Source organism: Oryctolagus cuniculus, chromosome 1 (genome assembly GCF_051225735.1).
Source record: "Oryctolagus cuniculus isolate XC-2025 breed Fujian yellow rabbit chromosome 1, ASM5122573v1, whole genome shotgun sequence".
Classification (NCBI taxonomy): Eukaryota; Metazoa; Chordata; class Mammalia; order Lagomorpha; family Leporidae; genus Oryctolagus; species Oryctolagus cuniculus.
Genome location: NC_142867.1, coordinates 120,498,940 through 120,524,779, shown reverse-complemented (window position 1 = coordinate 120,524,779; position 25,840 = coordinate 120,498,940). Strand labels below are relative to the sequence as shown.

Genomic DNA, 25,840 nt, shown 5'->3' with positions numbered 1-25,840 from the left:
AGGTGTGCCTGTGGGTATCTCCGAATTCACAGAATCACAGATCCTCAAAGTTCTGCTGTCTTCCCCTGGCAATCTCACACCAATGAAGACAGCTGGGGAAGACAGAATGCCTGGGATTTACTTTCAAAAATCTGGGCAAGGCCATTTCACCCAGCAGTTAAGATGTCTGCATCCTGTATCAGAGGACCTGGGTTCTATACCTGCCTCTGGCTCCTGACTCCAGCTTCCTGCTAATGCAGACCAGGAGAAGCCGTGGTGATGGCTCGCGTGTGATCTGCCTATCTTGTATATGCATATTGAAACATCACAGCTATAGGTACAACTACTGTGTGTTCATCAAAAAATTATAAACATACATAAGGAGATGGAAATGTTCACGACTGCAATTTGATCATTACACATGTGTCAAACTATCACACTGTCCCCCACAAATAGGCACAATTAAAATTAATTAGTTAAATTTACCAGAAATTCAAAAATAAAACAGTCACGTCACCGTGGAGATGAGCAACTGGATTATTTATTTCTTCAGAGGATTCTTATGTGGCCACCTCCTACCTTCACAGGCGTTGGGGCTAACTGACAGATGACTCACTCGGGAATTAGTCCTGGAGATCCTCAGACTGTGCAGGGCCTCCCAGGCAAAACGCTAGCAATCCTGTGTGCTGAGCAGAGCTGTGTCCACCTGCTGGTGAGAAACAGAAGAGACCCTCTGTGGCTGCCCGGCAAGGCCAGGCTCAGGCTGAGCAGCAGTCAAGAAAACCTGTACTCCATCCTCAGTGGAGAAAGGGAGCCAGGCGAAGCGAGATGCCTGTTGCAGGAGAGACAGTATGTGTAGCGGTGGAATTAACATGAATATCGAAGATATAGAAGGAGGTTCTTTCCAAAAAGGCCTGAATTTAAACATCATTTTCAAATGTATTGAAAAATAAGTGTGGGGGAAATTGAGTAGCACAAACTAAGCGTGGGATTTAGAAAGACTGATCTTGGGGCTGGCGCTGTGGCACAGTGGGTTAAAGCCCCGGCCTGCAGCGCCATCCCATATGGGTGCTGGTTCTAGTCCTGGCTGTTCCACTTCTGATCCAGCTCTCTGCTATGGCCTGGAAAAGCAGTGGAAGATGGTCCAAGTGCATGGGTCATTTATTTAAAAATAAATCTTTTAGAAAATGATCTTACCATCTCTATAGATTTTTTTAAAAGATTTATTTATTTGAGAGGCAGAGTTACAGAGAGAGAGAGAGACAGAGAGGGAGAGGTCTTCATCTGCTGGTTCACTCCCCAAATGGCTGCAACAGCCAGAGCTGAGCCAATCCGCAGCCAGGAGCCAGGAGCTTCTTGTGGGCTTCCCACAAGCGTACCAGGGCCCAAGCACTTGGGCCATTTTCTACTGCTTTCTCAGTCTATAATCAGGGAGCTGGACCGGAAGAGGAGCAGCCAGGACATAAACCGGAGCCCATATGGGATGCCGGCACCACAGGTGGCTTAGCGCTGGCCCCTCCATAGATTTTTTTTTAAAACTACACTCAAATTGGACACAACTTTGTTTATATGAAGAAGTCTGGCTACTAGCAATTATTTGCAAGCCAGCCTAAAGGACCCAGAGCTTGGCCTCTGTGTACACTGACCCTAATCAGTACTCATCTACCCTGTGTAGGCCAGGCCCATTTCCAATCACAGAGCTGCAAGAGGAGGGAAAGCTATTTTTCCCTACGCATATGTTGATATGCAGAAAAGAGGACAGCACCACTCAGTGCAAGCTGTCCTATTGAAGCCTCATTTCCTGTCAATCTTCCTTTTTTTTTTTTCCATGAAGCTTTAATTTTTTGCCACAGCGCTTTCTACATTTTAGTTTCCTGCAAACCTCAGGAAATAGATTGAAATTAATATCGTCAGATGCTTCTGAAAGTGCTGGCTTGGCGGCATTGCAGAATGCTTTCAGATGCCGTTTTGGGATTAAAATATACCAGTTATGCCCCATTGTTTGTAAGGGAGATCTGAGAGAGGGATTGTGTCTGAGATGGTGCCGAACTGAAATGTAGGTTAAAACAAATTGGGAGTAGGCCTGAACTTTCAGAATAGGCAACATCGGCAGGTAAGGAAGACAGAAGAGTAAGCTAAGAAGAAAATGCATCCAGGGGTCCCTTATCAATGTGGGAAACTGAGGCAGGGGAACCTTGCTCTTGTTTTCCATGTAGAACTTGCAGGCTCTACCACACCCAGGTCTGACTGCAGAAATAGGAAACGGCAGAGAGATCATGGATTAGAGACTGCATTCTAGGCCGACGCCGCGGCTCACTAGGCTAATCCTCCATCTGCGGTGCTGGAACTCCGGGTTCTAGTCCCAGTTGGGGTGCCAGTTCTGTCCCGGTTGCTCCTCTTCCAGTCCAGCTCTCTGCTGTGGCCAGGGAGTGCAGTGGAGGATGGCCCAAGTCCTTGGGCCCTGCACCTGCATGGGAGACCAGGAAAAGCACCTGGCTCCTGGCTTAGGATCAGCACGGTGCACCGGCCACAGCAGCCATTGAGGGGTGAACCAACAGAAAAAGGAAGACCTTTTTCTCTGTCTCTCTCTCTCACTGTCCACTCTGCCTGTCAAAAAAAAAAAAAAAAAAAAGAGAGAGAGAGACTGCATTCTAGAACTATCAGTGTGTTGAGGGAGGGCTCTCAGGCCTGGAGGAGCCCTGGGTCAGCGCTGAGGCTGGCTTAATCTCTAGCACCAGCCCGGCTCTGGCACTGACTTGCCTTGGCACTGGGGCGGCCCCTGCCCCTTCACATGGTGGTTCCTCTGTGGGTCTAATGGGGAGAGACAACACAAGTCTCCCTTCTCCACCGTGCAGAGCACTGCAGTGATAAACTCGCAGCAACTCTATAAACATGCTTTGGGTTCTTGAGGGGGAAAGTGTGACATGAATCGAAGTTATTTTTATTATTGTTGGCTTCTGCATCTATGATTTCCTAAGTGTGTTAGATAAGGCCACACACTATTTCTGTATCTCCAAAGAGCTCTTCAAAATCTTTGTAATGCTGAAGAATACTAGGGCTTCTCGCACTCCTTGTGTTTCACTCACCTTTCGGATCAGGCAGCTACAAGCTCTCTGCACAACACAGCCTCCATCCGATTGATCTAGGAGACCTGCTGGTGCCACAACCAACTCCTCTTCTTGTATCTCTAAGGCCGTGGGCCAAGTTCTCACTGCCTTCTGCCTCTCCGCGTATAACACCTTGCTCTGGACTCACTTCTAAAGCCAACTTCCACCTTTCCACCTGTCAGCTTCTCAATACATTAGTCTGATCAAGAAACCATGAAGTTGGATGATTCTCCAGGGCCTCTCCAAGACAACCTCTATCTCTTGCAAACAAATGCTCTACCAATGAGCTATACCCGCCCCTAAGTCTGTCTTCTAAGTGAGGATGCTATTCTCAGGAAAGCTGAGTGAGTGACCAGGGGTCGAGCTGGACTAGAGGCATCCTGGCCACCCCATGCCAGGTCTGTATTATGACTGATGTCCACAGGTAGAGCTGGACTAACGGCAGAGTCTTCCGATACCAGGTCTGCACTGTCACTCACTTCAGTGGTTCCACATTTCCAATGGCGTGAACTCCAGCCCTAGTACATGCAGCTTCATGAAACATGGGATGACTACTGAGGTTTTACAGGTTGGGCTTTGCCTTCCCCAAGAGAGGAGAGGTCAGGAGGGTGCTGTTCCAGGAGGTCATCCTGAACTCGGGGGCTTCCTCATTCCTTTTCCTTACCCCAAGCACAGGAACTTCACTTCAAGATTACAAGACACCTGCTCCCCCTCTGCGCCTCATATGCATGTTCTAAATGAGGGGGTGGAGAGAGGATGGAAGGGCAAGTGGTCTAGGCCAGCCGGTGCCTATCCCAGTCATGCAACAGCTTTTCCAGGAAGCTCACCTCGGTGAGAATTAGGTTACATGATGCCCTTCTGGCCACAAGGACAGCTGAAGAGGGTCATCATTTTAAGTGTATTACTCTGAAAAAAAAAAAAAAAAGAGCAGGTTTCTCTTAAGAGGCAGAGCTATGAACCCTGGAGTTGTTCTTCAACCCTGTGAAGGCTTTGAAGGTCGATCAGGACTCTGCACCCATGAAGGTAAAGTGGACAACACTTTGCTCGCCCTTTTGATTTGACCCTCAGCCTCAAGAAGCTGCCAAGATACTCTGTCCTGATCTGTTTTTGTCTCCAGTCAGAATCTCCATTGGACCAAGACGACATCATCCACTCCACTCTCACCATTGCCAGAGTGCATCCTCTGATCTTTCTGAGTTCTGTTGTCCTGAGGTGCTGACCTCATGGGTTCATCTGCACATTCAGGTGTCCAGCCTGAGTCCAGCTGTCAGAAGTCACCCAGAGAGGGGCTGGTGTTGTGGCGTAGCAGGTAAAGCCACCACCTGTGATGCTGGCATTCCACATGGGTGCTGGTTCATGTCCCTCTTGCTCTCTTCTGATTCAGCTCCCTGCTAATGGTCTAGGAAGAAAAGCAGAGGATGGCCCAAGTATTTGTGCCTTTGCCACCCATGTGGGAAACCTGGAAGAAGCTCCTGGCTCCTGGCTTTAGTCTGGCCCAGCCTTGGCCATTGAAGCCATCTGGGGAGTGAACCAGAGGATGGAAGATCTCTCCTCTCTTTCTCTCTATGTGTCTCTCCCTCTCCCTCTGTAACTGTGACTTTCAAACAAATAAATAAATAGATCTTTAAAAAAGAAAAGATAAAGACGTCATGCAGAGAGGTGGGTGTATGCAGGAGGAGAGAGAAGTAGGAGTGCTCCTTCCCCATAGCTCCATCTGCATCAGGGCTGGGCCTGGCCACATCCTGTCCGTCTTGGACCACAGCTCCTTCCAGGTAGTCCTTCCCAGGGGCCTTCCTCTCACTACTTCAAGGCCACAGGTGGTCATGACTTACCATTGATGTCTCAGCATCACCTCTTATCAGCTGCCTTCTCCTATATCCCATGCCCTATAAATGGTCGTTTTGTAAAATGGTACTCAGAACTGTGCCCAAGGGCACCTCACCTTACATAGCCAAACTGACTCCAGTCTGCAGCTGCCAAAGCCTCGCACCGCACCTGCACTAAACCTCTCCCACGTGAGAAAGACTACTCTGCATTTTTGAACTCGTTCCACCTGTGTTTCCTCGGGATGGTTTCCTGAAAGGTTCTGGGTGTGGCTCTTTGAGGACTGAGTGAGTCTCCACCAAAGATTCAGGTGTTCCATTTGTTCTCACAACTGCACTGCGGCATCTGGGACCATGGGGGAGCCCATCTCCTTCTCTGACACAGCAATCATGCTTCTCCCACATACTTTGATGGTGACTTGTGTTTGGAAAGATGGAGACAGGGAGAAGGGGGAAGGGCCCTGTGGATACCAAGGTTTCTGGTTAATTGGGTCTAAAACCAGATTAAAGAGTGCTTCCCCAAGGACTCATCCCACTCCAGGGTGGAAAGGATTGAGTGTTCTAATCAACATCAGAGGATCACACTGCACTCAAATAACCCTTCCCTGCTTTGTTCCTGTGCCCCCGGACAGGGAAAAGATGGAAGCCTCCAAGCTCTCCCCCAAACCAGGCACTGTAGAAACTCAGCTGCAAGCCTGCCAAGGCAAATACCAGAACCAAGTTTTACTTCTTCCTGTTTCCCTCCCTCCCTCCCTGCCTTCCTTCCTCCACTGACTTCTTTTTCCTCTCCTTTCCTACCTCTCCCCTCCCCCTCCCTCTCCCCTCCTCTCCCCTCCCCACCCCCTTCCTCCCTCCCCTCCCCTCCTCTCCTCTCCCCTCCCCTCTCCTCTCTTCTTCTTCTTCTTCTCTTTCTCTCTCTCTCTCTCTGCAGCTAGGGACATTGGTAGAAAGTTTACCATGAAGCCATTGTACAGTTTTCAAAGCACTCACCAAACAGGGTCCTGCAAGCACTTCATTTGAGGACTATCTCACCCCCTGAGTCGGGCTGATTATTGTTTGCCTAAAAGTTTCAAGAAGTATTGTTTGACTCTGTTTCCTCTGTTTGGGCCAGATTTGAAAACCTATTGATTCCTTGTAGCTACATGACTTCATGCACCCTCACCTTTTCCCTTCTCCCCTTCCTCTGGCCTGGACAGCAAGGACTGCCTCAGTGGGAGATGGATCAGATAGACACTGGAAGACGCAAGGTGTTCCTTGAAAGGCAGAGTGTAAGGATAGGCGTGCTCCCGCTGCTGTCTCCCTCGGTCATATTACAGCAGACTTCACTGCAGAAACCTAGGAGGCACGTTGCTGAATTCAACGAAGGTGGACTTGCACAATGATACAGGTTTTGTGTGATTCCATTCATGCATATGCATGTGGGTACTTACTCATGTATGTGTGTTCATAACAAAAGACCAGACTGCTCCACACCACGCTGCCCGTCCTGCTTCCTTGTGGGAGTGGATTTGGTCTGAGGGAGGGTGAAAGAAGGCATTTACATTTATCTCAGTGGGCTTCTGTAATATTTGATTTTTTAAAATGAGGTTATATATTTTAGTTGTTGCTTACATAAGTAATATATGGATTCCATCACCAGTAGCGAATTCTTTAACAATTTTTAAGACTTTTCTTTCCTTTATGTTCTACAAGAAAGAAACAAATTATTCAAAAGGAAAATTTTAAAAATTAACATTTCTTCCCTTGAAACAGGCTTTCTGTCTTTTGGGGGTGTCATTGTGCTTCCTGATCATGATTTAAAATAAATACTAATGAATCAGCTTCCACAGCAAGTTTGATTCCGTCAAGTAAAACCAGCTTAGAGGAAATCAACATTACAAATTAATCTCCCACTTTATTAACATGCTTCTCCTGTTGGGTTTTATTGCTTGCGTTTGGGGAGATGAAATATAGAGTAGAGAAAAAGGGGGCAGCAGGTATCAGGGTCTCTAACTTACAGGAACTAATGTCAGCCTTGAATTCCATCCTTCCTGTTCCAGGGGCCTGGCTGAGGCCCTGTGTGGAATTCTTCTACCCATCCAGCCCACAGCAAATGTTCCCTTTTCAGAACAGCTCCATCACTGGGTCACTGTCAGCTTCTCTCAAAAGTGTCTCCCTCACGTCTCACCAGAATCTAACAGATCCCTGGAGAACAGAACATGCATCTTTGTGCATTTTTTATTTATTTATTTATTTATTTTTGACAGGCATTATGTCACCTCTGTGTTGCCAGTGCGTGTGCCTAGTGCCTGGCCCAGATTTGGTCCTCGACAAATATTTGGAATGTGCCCACTTGAATGAATGAGTGACCAACTGGCTACATGGCTACATCACATCAGCAAAGGCCCTGTTCTGTGTCTTCAACTGGGTTGGAATATACCGGAAAGGGACCTGTGTCTCCTAAACCGTCTACGTCCTCTGGAGTGCCTTGAGAAACTAAGCATTCAACAAATGTTTGTTGATCAATTTCCCATGATAAAAATGCTCGCAGAGATTTATGTCTTCATTTGTTTGCCAGCCTACAGACAAGCAAGAGGATGGGAAATGCAGTGTTTTCCTCCTCCTGCAGATAATTCAAATAAGTCAGAGAAAGAGGAGATGTTTGACCAAAGAAGAGAATGGAAATTCACCTCCTGTCCCCCTCAACAGCCCCTGTTTTTCCTCCTCTTCAGGGAACAGGGCAAATCTTGGAAGAGAGTCCTTTGCCAGGTGATCTCTGGATTTCCGGTAAAGTAGAAAGTGGAGCTTCTTTTTGGTTGTTAAAGATTTATGTTATTTATTTAAAAGGCAGAGTTGGGGTGGGGGGGAGAAACAGAGAAGAGAAATCTTCCATCCACTGGTTCATCCCCCAAATGGCCGCAATACCTGAAAGTGAGCCAGGCCACAACTGGGAGCCAGGAGCTTCTTTCAAGTCTCCCACATGGGTCCAGGGGCCCAAGCTCTTGGGCCATCTTCTGCTGCTTTCCCAGGCACATTGCCAGGGAGCTGAAGTGGAACAGCCAGGACACAAACTGGCATCCACATGGGATGCCGGCGCTTCAGGCAGTGGCTTTACCCACTACACCACAATGCCGGCCCCAGAGTAGCACTTCTTCATTTAGATAGCAGCAGCATAAGTATTTGGAGGTACCTTATAATCACACCCCTCTTCCTCAGGCCCCTTCACTTGTTTCAACCAGATGCTACTGATCTCCAGTTCCTGTCCCCTTCCTGTCCTGTGTCAATACAATGCTACCAGGCTGATTTTCAGCTTCTGCCAGAGAGGGTTGCATCTGGATTCTATCTCAGATACTCATGACTCATGGACTGTTATTGCTACTACAGCGTAAACCCTAATTCAAACCACTCTGTCCATGGTGCCTGGTAAACAAGGTGGGAAACTGAGAGATCACATGACCCATTTAACTGAGGTGCCTCCTGAATATGTATCCCAAGGGAAGTCTAGGACCTCAACACAGCATCCTGGGGATCCCCTGAGCTGCCATGGGCAATGCCTACTCAGTTCCAACGTCTAGTCCCAAGAAAACTGCTTTCCTCTCGGTTTAGTTTGCAAAACAAAGAAAAAACATCAACACCACCCCCCCCACACACACACACACACCTCCACCACAGAAAATCTCCTGCACTTCCTCTTGTTCCCAAGGTGGAATGCAGCTCCAAACGGACAGCCTTGACACAAGCCACACACCCAGAGATGTCAGCTCAGGTGCCAACAGCAGCAGCAAGAGAGCTTTCAGTCCAGAGCCCCCCCCCCCCCGCCCCCACTGTGACAAATGGCCGGCTGACCGAATACCCCACCTCCAGAACAGAATGGGCCAGGGAACAAAAGCAAGAAACTCAGCTTTCCATCTCATCCGAAAGATGGATTCCCTGTGCTCCTCCCGGCCCAGGCAGGGGAGTTAGTTTAGTGTAGAATTTGTCTGCCCTCGCTGAAAACTCCAGTTAGGCAATGAATTATTCCAAGTAAATTAAGTGTATCGATCCCCTCCCCTTTCTGACACTTTGCAGATATTGCTATCAAATCATGCTCCATGCAAGTGTCAGTTTTGCCACAGCCGCCTGAAGGAGGGAGCAAATATTCTCTGGAGTTTCTCAGAGTCTAATAAGTACTTGTGAGGTGTAACAGCACTTGGGTGGGCCAGGCAGTCACGGCCCCATGATAAGACTGACTGGCTCACCATGGAGACTTAGCACACTCAGTGGATGAGAACAGGGACCTGGCTTTACTCCCTGTGTTCTTCAGATAATATTAGGTCAAGGTCACGGGTTACCTCGGAATGCTAGCCAAGTTTCATATAAATGCAATGGATCCAAACAAAGATCAGGCAGAAGAGCATGGGTAAAAATTGTGAAGCTATCACAATTCCGAAAAAACGATCTGGTCCTATGACCCCATGAAGAGGAGGCTGTGCAATGCTTTCCTGGATGGTGGGGAGTCAGTCTCCATCAAGGGGAAAGCGGGCGCCACTTCATACAGGCTTTGGTGGACATCTGCTTCTTTTTTTCTTTCCCATTGTTATGGAATGAATATCTGTGCCATCCCCCAAATTCATGAGTTGAAATCCCAACTCCCAAAGGGATGATGTTAGCAAGTAGGGCCTTCAGGAGGTAACTAGGGTATAAGGATCATGAATGGGATTATTGTTCCTGCAAGAAGAGATAGGAGTGCCGGGTCCCTCTGCTCTCCACCATGACGACAAAGGAAAAGATGGCCCTTGGCAAGCCATAAAGCCGGTTGTCACCAGATGCCAGATCTTCCAGGGCCTTGATTATGGACTCCCTGCCTCCAGAACCATGGGGAATAAATATCTGTTGTTTAAGCTCCCCAAAGAGTCACCCTAATGACCAGACGCATCCTTACCTAAATAACAAACTCTTAATCCCCCAAAGAAAAAGGTCTTTCTCTATCTCATCGGATCGAGTTGTCTTTTTTGACCAGAAGTGACCATTGGAAGGCTGTTGAGTGGTCTAAGGATGAATGGTCTGGCCTGCTACATAACAAGTGTATGCCACATGCCAGGATTTTCATTCATATTAAAAGTCCTTATTGCATATGGAAATATTCATGGTGAAAGAATGTGATATCTGAAACTACTTCAAAATAACTCAGTGGATGGGAGGAAGTAAGGAGAAAAGATGAAAACATCTTTTTTAAAAAAAATTTACTTACTTATTTGAAACTCAGAGTTACACAGAGAGAAGGCAAGGCAGAGAGAGAGGTCTTCCATCCACTGGTTCACTCCCCAATTGGCTGCAACTGCTGGAGCTGCACTGCCGATCTGAATCCAGGAGCCAGGAACTTCTTCCAGGTCTCCCACATGGGTGCAGGGGCCCAAGGACTCGGGCCATCTTTACTGCTTTCCCAGGTCATAGCAGAGAGCTGGATCGGAAGTGGAGCAGCCGGGTCTTGAACCGGTGCCCATATGGGATGCTGGCACTTCAGGCCAGGGCGTTAACCCCGGCGGCTCCAGATTAAAACTTCTTAGCCACAGCTTGATATCTGTGGAGGCTGGATGATGGGACCCCAGGGTTGCAGTAGCAGTAGCCACAAATGTTAGCATGCATCAGAATGATCTGGAAGGTTTGTTCAAACACAGATATGGGGGCATCATCTCAGAGATTTTGATTCTGGAGGACTGGATTGGCATTTGCATGGCCAATGAGTTCTCAGTGAGAACTAACTGATGCTACTAGTCTGGGGACCCCACATTGAGAACCACTGTCCTATCCTGTACCCTCATGCTTTATGCAATCAAAATCAGGAGGACTGGGATGGACGGAGCAACAAAACAAGGAGATAGGTAAGGCTGTCTTCCCATACTCTCAGGGAGCAAAAAGACCAAAAAAAAAAAAAAAAAAAAAGGCACAAGTCCTAGAAAAACACTGGACCATCAGCTGAGTTCAAACAGGACTGAAAGTGGGAAAAATTTGTGTTGTTTTTCTTCATTTACTTTAAAGCTGTGTCTGCATAACTGTTATGGAGTGTGATAGTCTCTCAGCTGGTTTGGGACTGTGCAGTGAAACAATATGAATAACCATGGTTGTGTCTTTCTAAAATTTCCATAAGGGGAACAAATTTCATGTATTTCATATGTACAGCTTTAAGAACACAATGATAATTCCCATCCTACGCTCCCTCCTTCACCCCCATCCCCCCTGCCTTCCTTTCTTATTTTTCTTTTAATTTTTACAATGACATACTTTCATTTTGCTTAATAATCACAAGCTTTACCCTCCACTAAATAAAGAATTCAACAAGTTAGCTCAATATTTTTTGTACTTAAAACAACATTTAGCAAATAATTACTCTCTGCTAGGCATTGAACTATGCACTCTCTGAGATATGCAAAAATAAATTCCAAAACTTGAATCTTGGCCCTGATGATCTGACAGCTAGTTTGGAATGTGGAAGGGTGAATAAGTAGTGATGCGAGCAGCTATATAAGAAGAGAATATAAGAACACTGTGGAAACCAAGCTTTTTAACTAAGGGGAGGCAGAGGCCAATCAAACTTCTTGTGGACAGCATTCCAGGTGATTCCTGAGTGAGGAGCACCCATTTACTAGTCAAAGCAAGGGGCAGAAGGCGTGCCAGGAAGAGGAAGTTATGAGAAAGTACAAGTTACTCTGTCTCTCACCAATAAAAAGCAATGTGGCAGGACCAAGTCACTGCCTGTGAAAAAGGAGCTGGCAATGAAATGGAAAAGATATGTTGGTTTGACATGCCAACGTGTCAGGGTAAAAGATTTAGCTTTATCTTGTGTACTGCAATGAGCTGAATTGTGCCCTGGCCTTCCCCCTACCACACACACACACACACACCAAATTCATATGTTAAAGCCCCAACTCCCAATGTGATCATAAGGGATCTGGAAAATGGACAATTAGGAAGTGATTAATATTCAGTGAAGCCATAAGGATGGGATCATAATCCCCGGGGGTTGATGGCCTTGTAAGAGATCTTACATCCAAGGAAAGATCATGAAAGGACACAGGGAGAAAGCAGCTGTCTACAAGCCAGCAAGAAAATCATCACTCAAACCCAGCCATGTCGGCACCCTGAGCTTGGACATCCAGCCACCAGAACTGTGAGAGAAACATATGTGTTGCCATAGCCTTGAGTGGATTGTATTCTGATATGGTGACCTGAAGACATTAAAGCCGGTACCAGCCACGTTATTAAGCACAGGGCAGATATGGCAGATATGGCAGATATGGACGTCAAACAGATGTAAGTGCTGGAGCACTAGGTTCCATAGTCAGAGAGGACTTTCCTAGTCTGGAGAGCAGGCAGTGAGTGGCAGGTGTGATGGATTGCTGGTCTAGGGCTGAGAAGTCTGGAATATCTGGGTAGGAGACACATTGCTAGCATGTTAATAGAAGACTTTTATGTGTGTCTATGTAAAGCTTTATATATACATAAAATTATAGCACTTCTAAGTTACATGTATAACTTTTATATCTATATATGTATATACTGGCAATGTTGCTATATGAAATAGAATTCATACATACATATGTATATATATATGTGTGTGTGTGTGTGTGTGTGTGTGTATGTGTGTAATAAATAGAAAAGAGAAAGTTTGTCATCGAGGAAGAAAGCCTCAAGGGACTCTGAGTGAAAATCTAGCTGCTTCCTAGGCTACTGTAAATGTTTACTAATTCACAGCACAGGTTTACGGTGTGTGTGCGCGTGCATAAGCATGTGCATGTGCGTGTGTGCGTGTGTGTGTAAGTGTGAAGGGGGCTATGAAATACAATAATGGAGAAAAGGTATAAATATAGTATAATTCCCAAGACTTTGAATACCACAAATGAGTCACATAACTGGAATTGCACTTTGTCTTCCAATATTTTCCACGTAATTAGCCTATTCATAATACACAAAAAAGAGCGTGGAGCACGTTCTGAAATGACACCAGACCTGCTCCAAGCACTGAAGAGGGAAGCTGAGGCTGGCTCCCTTCACTGTCCCTGGGGCCTGGCAGGAGGTCTTGGCCTGTGCACTCAACCAGCAATGAGACAAGGCCCGGGGACGTCGCCACCTCCTTTCATGGCGTTTCTGCTATCTTTTCTTCTCTGTAAATTACATACTCTCAGGCCTTTGCTGAGAGAGATAATACAGCTCCCATGTGAGTTAAGTACCCAGGGCCTGCATGCATGAGTGTGTCAAGGCTAAACAGGTCTATTGTTCTTAAACAGTACTGCCAAAGACTCGCATCCTTGTGCAGAATGATGCTGAAGAGATAAAAATATCTTTCATTTCTATAGTGGCATGCATCTTAAAGTGTGCTCTACATTTTGCAAGCTATATATAGGCTCAATTCACTACCCATCCCCATAAAATACAGCCAGAGCAGTGGCAGGCACATGCCAGATGTTTGACAATGGTTTAATAACAGAGGGAAGAATAAGTTAAATTGGATTCAGAAAACAGGAAATGGGATGTGGGGCACTAGGTGAAGCTTTAGCACCCATTCAGCAGGAAGAATCAAATCCTACTGCCTGGAAGAGTAAGCTGGGGCAGAGCTGTGAACCACGGGGACCCTCGGCCACCCTCACGGGACTGCCAGGGTATCAGAGAAGAGACATGATTTGACATGTTTTGCAGCAACGCGTGATTCACATTAAGATTAAAGACAAGATCCTTGTTGTCTTTCAAGGAAGCCCCTCCGCAGTCCTCATTTCCTTTCTGTAATAGCATTCCACCCAGTACAATGTAGAATGTACGCTGAAGAAAATCCAGAACCCAGGGCCCCGTCTGGATGTGGGCGTGTTCTAGGGCAAATAAGGAGAGAAGGGAAAGACACCCAAGTTGAATACATTGATGGAAGGTGAAAGGCACCCAGAGCAGGATGAACCTGAGTCAGTTTGCAAGGCAGCCCAAGCCGATGAGAGCAGAGGGGTCTGTGCAGATTCCAGGGCCATTCCCAGGTTTCCTGGGGCTGAGGATCGACCCCTTGAAAGAAGCCACCCTAACACTGATGTCACCGGGAGAGAGTTCTTCCAAGTCTCTCCACGCTGACACACACGGCCTCTGGGGTTTGGGAGGGGTCTCAGACCGTTTCAAACCACAGTTATGTTACAGATGAACAAAGCTGTGCCCAGGGTCATTAAGTGGTGGCAACAGTCAGCAGGGGCCACGCCAGAGCTGAGGGCAAGAGCCAAGAGCCCCACTGACCCTCCCAGCTGGACCTGGGCTTGGAAGAATCTGAGAGGCAGATGCCCTGCCCTTTGGGGGAGGCTTCCCAGAGCCCAGTACCTGAGTCTTGGGGACCTTTTCTGCTACAACAGAGAGACCAACCACCGTGATCAGGGGGTGAAGGTCATGTAACCCACCCACACAGGTGTGGGCAAAAAATTGGGGTCAGAGAAAACAAAAACAGAAACAGGCCAGATCATTGTGACTGTATAGGTCAGACCAGCTGCCCCCCAGCGGGGGCCTATGAACACCACTTGGTCTCTCGATGTAGGTCTGGCTGATTAACTTGCCCAGAGTCAGGTTAGCCTGAACTCCCAGTAGGGGCTTGTTCAAAATGTGTTAAATCCCCAGACAAGGAGGTTTTACCCAGTACCAGCAGGATGCGTGCAAAGCAAAAAGAGAATGTGGTTTATAATGTATCTGTGCAATGAAGCTGGCGAAGAGGCATTAAACAGCAAGTTCCCTGCTCAGGATGATGGCCCCTCTCCTAAGAGAACCACTCCCCCCCTCCCCGCGGTAATGGTGTCTCCTGAGCATTGGGAGACGGTGCCAGCCAGCTCAGCAGGAGCAGGGGGGAGGGGGGAGCAGGGCTGCACAAACGCTGTGCTGGAGGCAGTGTTTGGACCAGCATATCAGACCTGCACCTCCCAGTGCCCAGCCTCAGGCAAGCCCACTAGGAAGGACCCTGGTGGATGGCCTCAAGGGAACAGCAACACATTAAGCCCATGAAATGTTTTATAAAAAAAAATAATAATTCCCCACTATGCACCTGTGTATTCCTCTCCCCAAGTAAAGGACAAACTTTCCCAAAAGAAGATTCCATGCTTGAATTCCACACTTCTTTAAACATCCCCAACCAGCCAGCCTGTGCACAGCCCTAGGGAATACGCTAGCCTGACGCCAACGCGTGAGGAAAGTCCCTGGAAAGTGGTGATGAGCCCCAGGTCTGCAGGGTCTGCCTGAGCACCAGCCAGCTCAGGGCCCTGAACAAGGGTCCCTTACTCACCGGGACCCCGAACCCCGCGCCTCACTCTCTGTCCCATAGCCAAGAAAACCCTGGGGGCGTGCTTGCTGCCTGAATACCCGGCTTTGGAAGTCCTACTGTTGGAGCTTAGCTCCTTTGAAACTTCCTGGCCAGCGAGCAGCAGGATCTGGGGCCATTCTCTGTGGAATCCGGACTCCGTTCAGCTCCTCCCATCCCCACCCGCGATCCCCCTCTCGTCAGCTCGCCTGGGTCGGGGTGCGGGTAGGGAGGGAGTGAGTGAGCGAGCGAAAGGACACCCCCTTGGGCACTGAGGGCCTGGGGCGGGAGGCCTCGGCCTCCCCAGTTCCACGCCTGGAGGAGAAACGCTGGGGAGGATGCCACCTGCTGGTGAGGGACCCTGGTTTGCGCGGTGGGCGCAGCAGAGACCCGGAGCCTGGAGGTGCAGGGCACCAGAACTCGGGCGGTTTCCCAAGTTGTTGGTTTTCTGCTGTCTCCTTAGGGCAGTCACCCGCACCAGTTGCGCCCAGAGACCCGGTCCCCAGACGCGGAGGTTTCCGGCCCGGGCGGCCTTGGCTCCTCGCCTCTCCTGGCTGCTCACCGCGAGGTCTTAGGACGCTGCGCGCTTCTCCATCAGGTGGAGCCGTCCGCGTCTCGCCGCCTCCCTCCTTCCTCCTCCCTCCCCGCGAGCGAGCTGCGCGCACGCCACCTTGCAGCGCCAGGAGGTTAACCGAGCCCCCGGAGGAGGTGAGGCCACAGGCTGGCCGGGGCGGAGATGGCGAGGCCGCCGTCGGGGCTGGCGCCAGAGCCCGGCCGGCTGGAGGCCGTGCAGGTACCGCTCGCGTTCCCTGCCCCACGTGGTGGCTGCCGAAGATAGCCGTGGGTTTTCCCGCACTCGCGGCTGAAACGCTTCCTGGTCCTTTTAGAGGCGGGCAGCGCAGCACTTAATCCAAGCTTTTTTTCCCCCTTGCTGGAGGCCGGAGGCAGCGGGAGGGGGGCCGAGAAGGAAACCAGCTCAACTGTTTGGGGGTTGTGGGGGTGAGGGGAGGGGTACGGAGCCAGCCGTGGGGGGAGGGGCTGTGGGCGTTCGTGAGGCCCGTCCCGGGAACCAGTGCCCTTCCAACCCCGTATCCCACTCCCCCCCCAACCCTTCCCCGTTCCTGGAGCGAGAGTGTGAGCAGGTGTGCACACGTCCGAACGTGTGCCTGGTTACCGTACCCGTACCCTGCAGAGTCCCCCAGCTTCGGGACCCTGGCTTTGTAAAAGACTTCCCTAAGGAGCTGAGTTAAGCAAACCTGGGCCCCGGGCCATTTGGGAATTAGCAATCAAAATGAAACAACAGCTTAAAGGATAAATCTTTAGTTAAAACATCAAATGTTGGTCGGTAAGGTGCCATCTACAGTCTAATATTAGTTTTATTCTCTGCCAGGCTAGGCCTTGGGAATGGAAGCCAGACTGAAATTTCTCCCCACTCCTGTCAGTTTCGTGGAAAGCGACTACCAACGTTGCAGCCACCATACATAACATATTTTCAGTCTTAATATGTTATTTGGCATATGTTGTTTACAATATCATTCATCTTTTGTGAGCGTTTGTGATTTGCCTCTTCTGGCTCATTACATTGGCGTTTATACCAAGTTAATGGACTAAGGCTGGGATGCACTTTGCTGTTCTACCTTGTTTGTTAATTTAGCTGATGGGTGCCTCCTGCACGTCCTCTTAGTTTCTGCCACTCAGCATTTCTCCCCCCCCCCCCACCACACACCACCCCCAAGCTTGCTTACAAATTTCCCTTTGATATGTTTAACAGCCTGTAAAGGATGCGGTTAAATAAACTATTAAGTTAAGAATAGCAAAGTCAACAAAGCAGACACCTGCTCATTTGTGGATCTTTGATGTCAGCCACTGGGTACCAGCTCCCAGCAGGGCGCACTTTCACATTGCCCCCTGTCCCTTCCTTCTTGTTCATAAATACCAATCAATGATTTTTTTTTTTAAGTTCAAGTTCACAAGGAAACTTGGAGTTGGAATGTGCCTTGTAACCAGCCAAGTCCCCCAATACTGTGTGATACTGATGGACCAATAGGCAGCGTCCCAGATGTCCCCAAAGACCTCCCCAGGGTCCTGTGAAGGTGATGGGTTTATAATTGAATGTTGAATGGCACACATGGCCAGCATCATTCATTCTCTGCTCACTCTTTACTGCCCCTTTGCTCACTCTTTATAAAGCTGCCTGTGTGTGTGTGTTGTTTTGTAATGTCCTCACAGTTAGTATGTATGTCCTCCGCTTCCACACTACAGAGGGTCTGAGCTCCTAAAGGCACAGTCTGTGCCTGTGACCTTTGTATACCAGGCATGCCTAAGTGTCAAGTAAACAGCCCTAGATAAATTCACTTTGATGTCCTGCATAAAATGCAGTTTGATTGCAGTGTGAGTTCATGACAGGGAGAAGACCTGAAGGTTCTTAGGAGACATGTGTTTATGACCTTGGCCTCTCCTTCGCAATCCAACTCCCAGCACCTCTCGGAGAAGCCGCTCTCTCACTCGGAGTGATGGAGTGCTCATTAGAGGACCAGCTCCCAACGTAAACGCAGGCTGCTCTCCTGTCCTTGTTAGGAAATGCACAAGCCAGAATAATAATAATAAATGGGGATGTGTCACAAACCTCGTTTCTACCCACCAGTTCCTGCATGTTGTCTCCCAGGAGCAGTGCACAGCAGATAAACCGAGATCCTAGCATTGAGGGGCTGTTACTCCCCACCCCCCAGGAAAGTCTCAGAAATGCAAAGCATGCTTATCTCTCCTCCAACTCCAGGCTTCCCGCTGCAGGCACCAGCCAAGTCCTTGCTAGGGAGAGAGGCTCCCCACCCCCACCCCACCTCTTCCCAGTTCCAGTCTCTTGTGCATATTTTAATGCGTGTGCATGCATAGGATCTCCCTTAACTTCTCTCCCGTTAGACAACGTTAGATCGTGTGGGCAGAAAGTCACAGCTCCGCTCCGTGCACAAGATGTATTTTGGCCAACAATGGTGACAAAAGCTGAATTTCCCCCGATTTTAGGGGAAAAAAGAAAGAACACGGCCTCCTCTCCCCCGGCCCCCACCCTCCGAGTGGCATAGATCTCCTTTTCCAAGTGTTTCCTCTTTAATTATGACCTGTTTCCCCTCCCTCTCCCCCCGCCCCAGCTTCAGTGAAAGGAGCCCTTCTGTCACTCGTCACTCGCTCGCTCGCTTGCTGTGGGAGGAGCCCGCCGGAGGAAGCCGTGTGCCTGGGATGCCAAGAGCCAGAGAATGGATCTGCGGCGAGTGGGGACCTTGCTGACGCTCCCGGCTTCCCGAGGCTGTTAGAAGCAGCAGGCAGTTCGTCTCGGCTGGCGGCAGCCACCCGGAGGGACCGCCGGACAGACGGATGGTCTCGCGCGCGAACCGGAGCGGACCGCGGCGCAGGCTGAGCTCCGGCCCCGCGAGCCGCCGCCGCCGAGGGAGAGCAACTTAACTGCACGCTCAAGTTGGCCCGCCGGCTGCCCGCGCTGCGCGGAGGAATGAGACCTTCGCAGCTCGACCTGCTCTTCGTCTGCTTCTTCCTTTTCAGCCAAGGTAGGCAAGAGCCCCAGCGCTGCTGGAGTTGGGGGAAAGTGGGCTGGGTTGTCAGGGCGCGGGAGGCTGCGGGCAGGAATGTGGCCCGGCTTCGGAAACTCGGGGCTGATTGATGCGCCTCTCTCTGCCTTGTGCGAATGCAACAAAATGGTACTATTTATTTTTCCTTTGCAAGCAAGGGGCCGGGGGGGGGGGGGTCCATTTTCCTGTCTCATCCGTCAACCTCCAGCTCAAACTCTCCAATGCAAATGAGTCCTTTATGCTCTTGGTATGTTAATTAGGGAGTATCTCTGTGGCTGTGCCGCTGTGAACTTTGGGCGCCTCCTCTCCTTCAGCCCCGGGGCTGGGGAAGGAGAGATCCGCGGAGGGGAGTTTTGTGGAGGTGGGTGTTTCGGCTAGAGCAAGGTCTGGCTTGCCTGGGTGCGTTGACTGGCGGTGTGTGCCGTTGCTAGTTTCAGAAGGGGATGACTCGCAGCGGCTGGGGAGAGCTTGCAAGAGTTTCATTGGCGGTCCTGGAGTTCAAGGCTGGATTCTGAAACCTGCACGGGGCTGGATGCAGGGCGTGCCCTGGGGTTGCACCCCTGCTGCTTGTTGTGGCTTTCTGTAGCAAAACAGGGAGAGGGGACCAGGTGCACTCTCTGGGAAGAACTTTGCTCCTCTGGGCTTCTAGCCGCTGGGATCCTTGGGACTGGTAGTGGTGAAGAGGAGCGACGTGGGGGCTAGGCAGGGGGTGGATTTGGGAGAGAGATTCTGAGTGCCGACTTAGCCAACGCACCCAAAGTCACCTGTGGAATTGAGTTTGTAGGGACACGGAGATCGGTGCATTCTCACTCTCTGGGAATTACCAAAGCCACCTCTGCCATCAGAGGCAGCATTTGTGCCAGCCAGCCCGGCTCTCAGAGGCACGGGATTCACAGAAAAATCCACAACAGAGCGCGTCCATCTGTTGATTAAATGAAGGGTGAAAGTTTTGGAGAAAGCAAAGCACCGCCACGGGTGGCTGACTTTGCTAGGCAACAGCGTGCCTCCCTCCACCCCGCACCCGGTGGGGACCGGCCACATGCAAGCAGCACCCGGCCGCCTGCCTCCGCTCGCTTGTCCACTGGTACTTGCCGTCACTGCAGACTGCTCTTTATCTGTACAGCCCAAACTTGGCTTCTGAGCCTCCTGATTGAACCTGAGGGGCCCCTCCATGCTGTGTGTCTGTGTGTGCCCTTGCCTGTGCACACACACTCATGTACGCACATGTTGTGTGTCTCACCGGGGCTCCTTCCAGCAGCAGGAAGACAAATTGCCTTCCCCTGAGTTTTCAGGCTGAATAAATAAGAACTGTCTCAGGACATCGGTATGGAGATAGGTGCGGTTATATTACCACTTTGCAAGGTTACCCTTTTTCCGGTTTGTGTGTGTGTGGTGTGTGTGTGTTTGTGTTTGCTTATGGGCACACACACACACACGCACACACACACACTCACTTCCATTCTTATTTGCCTCCAATGAATGCCCTCAGAAGTTACATATAGAATCTTTGAGACATGCAGGGCATTTTCCCGTCCAACCCTATGTGCACGCGTGCACACACACACACACACACACTTACATGGGACTAGTGTACTTTTTAATCAGTCTTTTGTATTTTTAGAAGCTTGATCGGTGATTCTTCTCTGGATTGGCATAGGAAACCAATAGGTGTCTAAGTGCCTGCCCAGCCATCTAAGCCCATTATGCTGTGCATCTCCCACTTATGCTTGTTCCTTTCTCAGCGCGCAGCAATTTCTGGACTGCCTTATATGAATCTTTAAAGATTTACCTATGGAGGTTAAATGCCCTGTTCCGGCTACCCTTAGCCCCAAAGCAGAAACCACAGCATCATGCCATTCCAAGTGCCTTGTTACTCCTGAGTGTTCTCAGCCCACCCTTCCACATGGTAAATGCATAATCCACAGCACTTCTAAACAGGTCTCCAGAAAGACTGTGAGGACAGAGTGGATGTAGCTGTTAAGGAGATCGTCCATCCCTGGTCACTGAAGGTCTCTTGAATAAACAGCATCGGACAGGCTGTCAGGGTCCAGTGGGAAGCTGTTTTGTGGACTTTATCATGGTATGGTATGGAGAGCTCTTGATTGGATCTATCAACATTTCTTTGTAATGTGGATGTTGTTTTGAGTATTGTGAATCCTCACGCATACTATACGTATACTATGCCCCGTCCCCACCCTGCATGGAGTGCCCTAGTCAGCAGGATATTGGACAGCGCATATCCACTTTCAACAGGTCATGAGAGAACTAGCTTCCTTGGCTCTGGTCACTGTGATCCCCCTGTCTAGCAACTGAGTTCACAACCCTACTTGATATCCACCATTGAGCCACTTGCCTGGCCCCTGTCTCCTGCATGCCTAGGATGCTGTTGCAGGGAAATACACAGAGAAAGAGGTGGCCAGAGTTCTTCTTAGAGCCTTATTCAGCACTCTGGTGATGCAGCCATCTGCTGCCTGGCACCTCTCCCCAGGGGAGCCTGCGTGCCACTGTGGGGTTTCTGGGAACACAATTCCCAAGCTTGCTGCTCCTTGTGCTTTGGTGTCCCATGCCAAGAGAACATGCCACACATTGCTCTGAATACTATACTGGCAAAAAAAAAAAAATGCAGGTAAACTTCTTAAGTCAGTTCCAACTATCCCTTCCCTCATGATTTATCTGTTTATTCATCTTTACTTTTTTCCATAACCCTTTAGAGAGAGAGCAGACATTAATGTATAATTAATGTCAGTAATATGCTGTGGCCCTATTCTTTTAAAGATCAAGCTTTTCATGCAGAGTGAGATCAAATATTTCTTTATGTTTCTTGAGGTTGGCAGCAGAAAGGCTAAATGACACCCTTGTGTTTCTACCCCTGCCAGTGTCCCCGGGCCTGGGTCCCCACAAGGAAATGGAGAGGCGCCAGTGTGTGCTGTTCGTGGATTTCTCTCTTGCTGGGGATGCCTCCTTCCTTGGCTGTCAGGATGGTCGTGCCTTGTACCGGGAGGGATAATGTCACAGCACAATTTGCCTCCTGCAGAGAAAAGACATGTTCTGCCCCTGGGTGAAAAAAAATCGATTCTCTTGTCATCCATAAACTTAGAACTTGCTCTGTTTTTTCCCCTTTATCTTCTCAGTTCACCCACAACTATTTTCCTCCTGTCCCAGCCAGCCTGCTCACGCCCTCTGGAGTAGCTTTAGGGGAGCAACGTCTTAGTGGGACTGAGGACTCGGGGCCTCCCATGGGATCGCCAGTGCTAGGACAGCTTGAGGGACATGCAGTGGTGCAAGCATGGTGCTGTCCACTTCCGGTGCTCTGCGGGAGCTGTCCTTTTCCCTATTCTCAGATCTCAGGCTCTGGCATTCCCAAGGCGTCCTGCCCTGCCTAGGGGCTGTGAGTCTCCACAGGTTCTAATTCTGCTGAAGCCACATGTCCTGCAGGCTTTGTGTGTGCATCACGCTGCTCTGTGTTGGGGTCATAGTAAAAACTTGCATTTACCTGAGCTGGGCTGTCATCTCCCTCTTGGGAAGAATCTAAGCAGCTCACTTGCTCTCTCGACTGCCAGGAAGCACTCAAAGAGACTGTTAGAGGGTGGCGGTTCATGGTGACTTGAGTCTCCAAGAGGACAGCCGAGCATCAAGTACGCAGGGGGACAAAAACAGAGGGAGAGGAGCGAGCTGTCTGGGGTGCAGGGAGCCACGAGATGACAAGAAGCGTGGAAAAGGGAAGAACCACCCCAGGAGACTTGGAATTGTCAGGGGCTGCCTTGGGAAGGGGAGAGGGTCTCTGGAAAGATCTTGAGACCAAGGGAGTCTGCCTAAGGACTGGAAGAGAGGGGATCCAGGGATCCAAGCAGAGAAGCCTTCAGAAAAGGAAACGGAGTGAACAGCAACTTTGGAAACATTTATCCTTACCCAGCAATGTCATGTAACAAAAGATAGGGCAAGTACTAAGTGTGACACTCCCTGCCGTGGGGACCCTGAGTGGTATGACGTCTTGTCTAGAGGGGGAAGAACCACGCTTTTGTCCTGGAAGGTCAAGGCACAGCTGCCAAGGGTGTGGAGCCACTTCTTTTACAAACCTCCCGGCTGGGGTCCTCCCCAGGAGAGGCCTGTTGGCTGTGAGGGTGGCCCTAGTGTCTGCTGCCCCAACAGGAGGCCTTGGTTTGCCAGCCAGACCTATTGAGGACGGGGTGGGGTCGAAGCCTTCACATTGCACTAAAGAACACCATGGGGCCCTTACTTGTGTGTACAAAGGAGAATCTGGCTTGTGCATGGCAGTGCTGAGTGAGGCATGGGACGAAGGAGCAGCCCTGCCTGGTGTGCGCCTGTGTTGGTGGCAGCCAGGGCCAGCAGGGGATTAGGCCTGAAGATGCAATTTTTCCTTTTTGTTCAGCCCAGTGGGGGTGACTTAGGCAGCATTATATTGCAGCCCCAAAAAAGCACATGAATAATCCAGAGTGAATTCAAGAGATTTCAATAGCAAAATAATAACAATACTAATGATACCTTTGATTTGCAGAGTACTTTTCTTCCAAGGAGATAAAAAGATAAACTGTTTTGGAAACATGAATGAGGAAAAGAAAATTGCTCCTGTTGGGGGAGGGGGAGGGAAGCCAAGAGCATTGGTTTTTTTGGGTACAGACTGGGGTGGGCAGCCAGATACAGTCAGTATGTAAGATGTTGACGTGACTTAGCGTTGGATCAGTCAGGACACAGTGAGGCCCTGGACTCGTCCTGTGCCTGGGAGCCGGGACGTTCTGAATCAAAGGGGAGAAGGCAGGTAAGATCAGGAGCCGGCTGCCGTCCACACGTGGACCCTGAGCAGCACAGTGATCCTGACCGCAGTGGTAGCTGTCGCAGCAGAGCAGCGGGGGCCTCAGTCCTCCCTCAAGGCCAGGGACACTGCAGTGGGGTACAGCTGGAGCCACTGCCCTGGCAACTGTGTGTCCTATCCCATCAGTGCTGTCCCCAAGGGAGTGAGCAGCAAAGCCAGCTCACTGGTGCGTGTTGTGACTGCTTGGCCATGCCTTCCAGATAGAGTGGGAGGGCAATGGGCACATTGCCTGCATGGAGATGCGGCACCCCACTGGCCGGCCCATTTTCCTTCCTGCAGGGGAAAGGCTAGATGGAAGGCAGGTAGGTGTGCACACCAAGAAAAAATATAGATCCTGATCCACTATTGGAAGTCTTCAAACAGAGGAGGTTCTGTCTTGCTTTCTGTCAACGCGTGGGAGTGCCCCCTCAGAACGACACAGCACGGCACAGTTAGGGATCACCGGAGGGCCAGGAGTCTGCCATGTGCTCTCCCCACTTGTAACAGTAATTTGCATCCACTTTCTGCTTCTAACCCACTGAAGGAGCTAGGGATCAAACATGATGCCTTTCCCCCCTCCTCTCCCAGTGCTGAAAATGAGGATTCTGACTGTATCCTTCTAGAAGTCAGTAAATGTCAATATTGGGTAAGTGTTTTCTTTATATCACTGCAATTTAGCATAAGCTGCTTGGAAACAAATGTCTCCTGTTAGCATACAATGTTTCAACAAGTACACAGTCAACACCACGTGAGGATTAAATAAATGTTGTCTTCCCCTGGGTACACTGCCTAACAGGTTAGGACCCTGCAAGGGGTGGCCAGCGGGGCTCAGCCCTGCGCCTGGTGCAGTCCTTCTGTTTGGGTGTGGAGAGTGGAAGGTGGACAGGCATCTGCGTCCTTCCTGGAAACAATGGCCACAGAGAGGCCAAAGATAGCCATATTCTCAGGGGAGGGTTTCCTCAGCAGCCTGGAGCTCTTTCCCTGCCTGACACACAGACACACACACACACACACACACACACACAGAGCACTTGTTGCTGAAGTGCACTGAGGTCTCCAGAACTTAGAGCGAATCCATTTCCTCTAATGGCATCTACGTTCTCATCCTAATCTTCCACCAGGTGCTCACATCCTCCCAGGCAAGCAAAGTCAATCGGCCTGAGGCTAGTTTTTGCATCGCTGAAATTAAAGCGGCAGCAGTCCATGTGTGCCTGTATTCGACAGGATGTGTACACTTCAGGGTGAACTGTCGCCATGGTCTGCTCCCTTGGCCTGTATGTACTGGACAGTTGTGACATGTTTGGGTTCTTTCCAATTATGCCTACAAGGTGGGAACTTAGAACTTAATGCTGGGAATTGCAGCCAAACACATGTCACCTTCCACCATGCCACACATTTCCCCAGGGGCTCCACTGATATCTCCTTGGGACAAATTTCTTGCTCCTTCCTTTGTGACTTGACACCAAAGTTCAGCCCTTTGCCACTTGACCAGCACTCATGATGGGCTCTGTGCCAGGGGCTTCTGAGGCAAAGCTGTCTGAGACTGTGTTTCTGCCCCCGAGCTCTCAGTTTGATTGGGCAGCAGACACTTAGACTTGCACTCGCGGTGTGATGGGCTCGGAGCTGTCAGTGCATTGCCAGAGCAGCCATGGTCGCCAAAGGCATCAAGAAAGGTTGCCTGGAGGAGGTAACCTCTGTGTTTCATTTTAAATGATGCCTAGGAATTCTCCATAGGAACACAAAGAGTGGCTCAGGCTAGAGCAAGAAAGCAGAACAAAAAGTGATGTGGTCAGAGGCGGGGGAGAGGGGGTGATGCGATGGCTGCAATATTAGGGTGTTAGGGGAATAGGAGACAATGCCTGGGTGAGGAGGAGCCGGGTTGCAAATGGCCATGATGACCATGATGGATGTTTGGAGGCTGAAGTGATAGAGTTAAGTCAATACTTTCAAAGCATGGGTCTGTAGCTCTATCTCTACACGCTACTGTGTCCTCTTGATTTTTCCTGTGTTTCACAGAGGGTTAAAAACATGCAGAATGGAGTGGCAATACACTGGCTCTTTCTAGTTCGTCTTTCTTCATAGCTGGCAAGTAAAGAGATGGAAACATGAGTAAAAGAAGTGGGTGGAACTGATCTCCACTGTTGGTCTATATTCCAGAAAGGGGACAGAGAAGGAAAGTAGGCAGACGAAAGCCTACGGGTGATGTGTGGAGTAAGGGAGGTGGGAAAAAGCAGAGCTCGGGTGCGGGGGTCTCGCTGAGTATGGAGCTCAGACCAACA

General features: G+C 49.7%; 1 protein-coding gene across 3 annotated transcripts in view; it reads left to right on the top strand.

Annotated features, from left to right (window-relative positions):
- Window positions 1-15,515: 15,515 nt before the first annotated feature.
- Window positions 15,516-25,840, top strand: part of KIRREL3 (kirre like nephrin family adhesion molecule 3) — a 576,600-nt gene continuing 566,275 nt past the window's right edge. For 2 of the 3 annotated variants that reach the window (XM_051818703.3, XM_051818695.3), the window contains exons 1-2: window positions 15,516-15,966; window positions 18,320-18,730. In XM_051818703.3, coding sequence (XP_051674663.1) covers window positions 18,676-18,730 — 55 coding nt within the window. In that variant the 5' untranslated portion in view covers window positions 15,516-15,966; window positions 18,320-18,675. The remainder of the gene's footprint in view (window positions 15,967-18,319; window positions 18,731-25,840) is intronic. The other variant, XM_051818702.3, reaches the window with a different exon arrangement.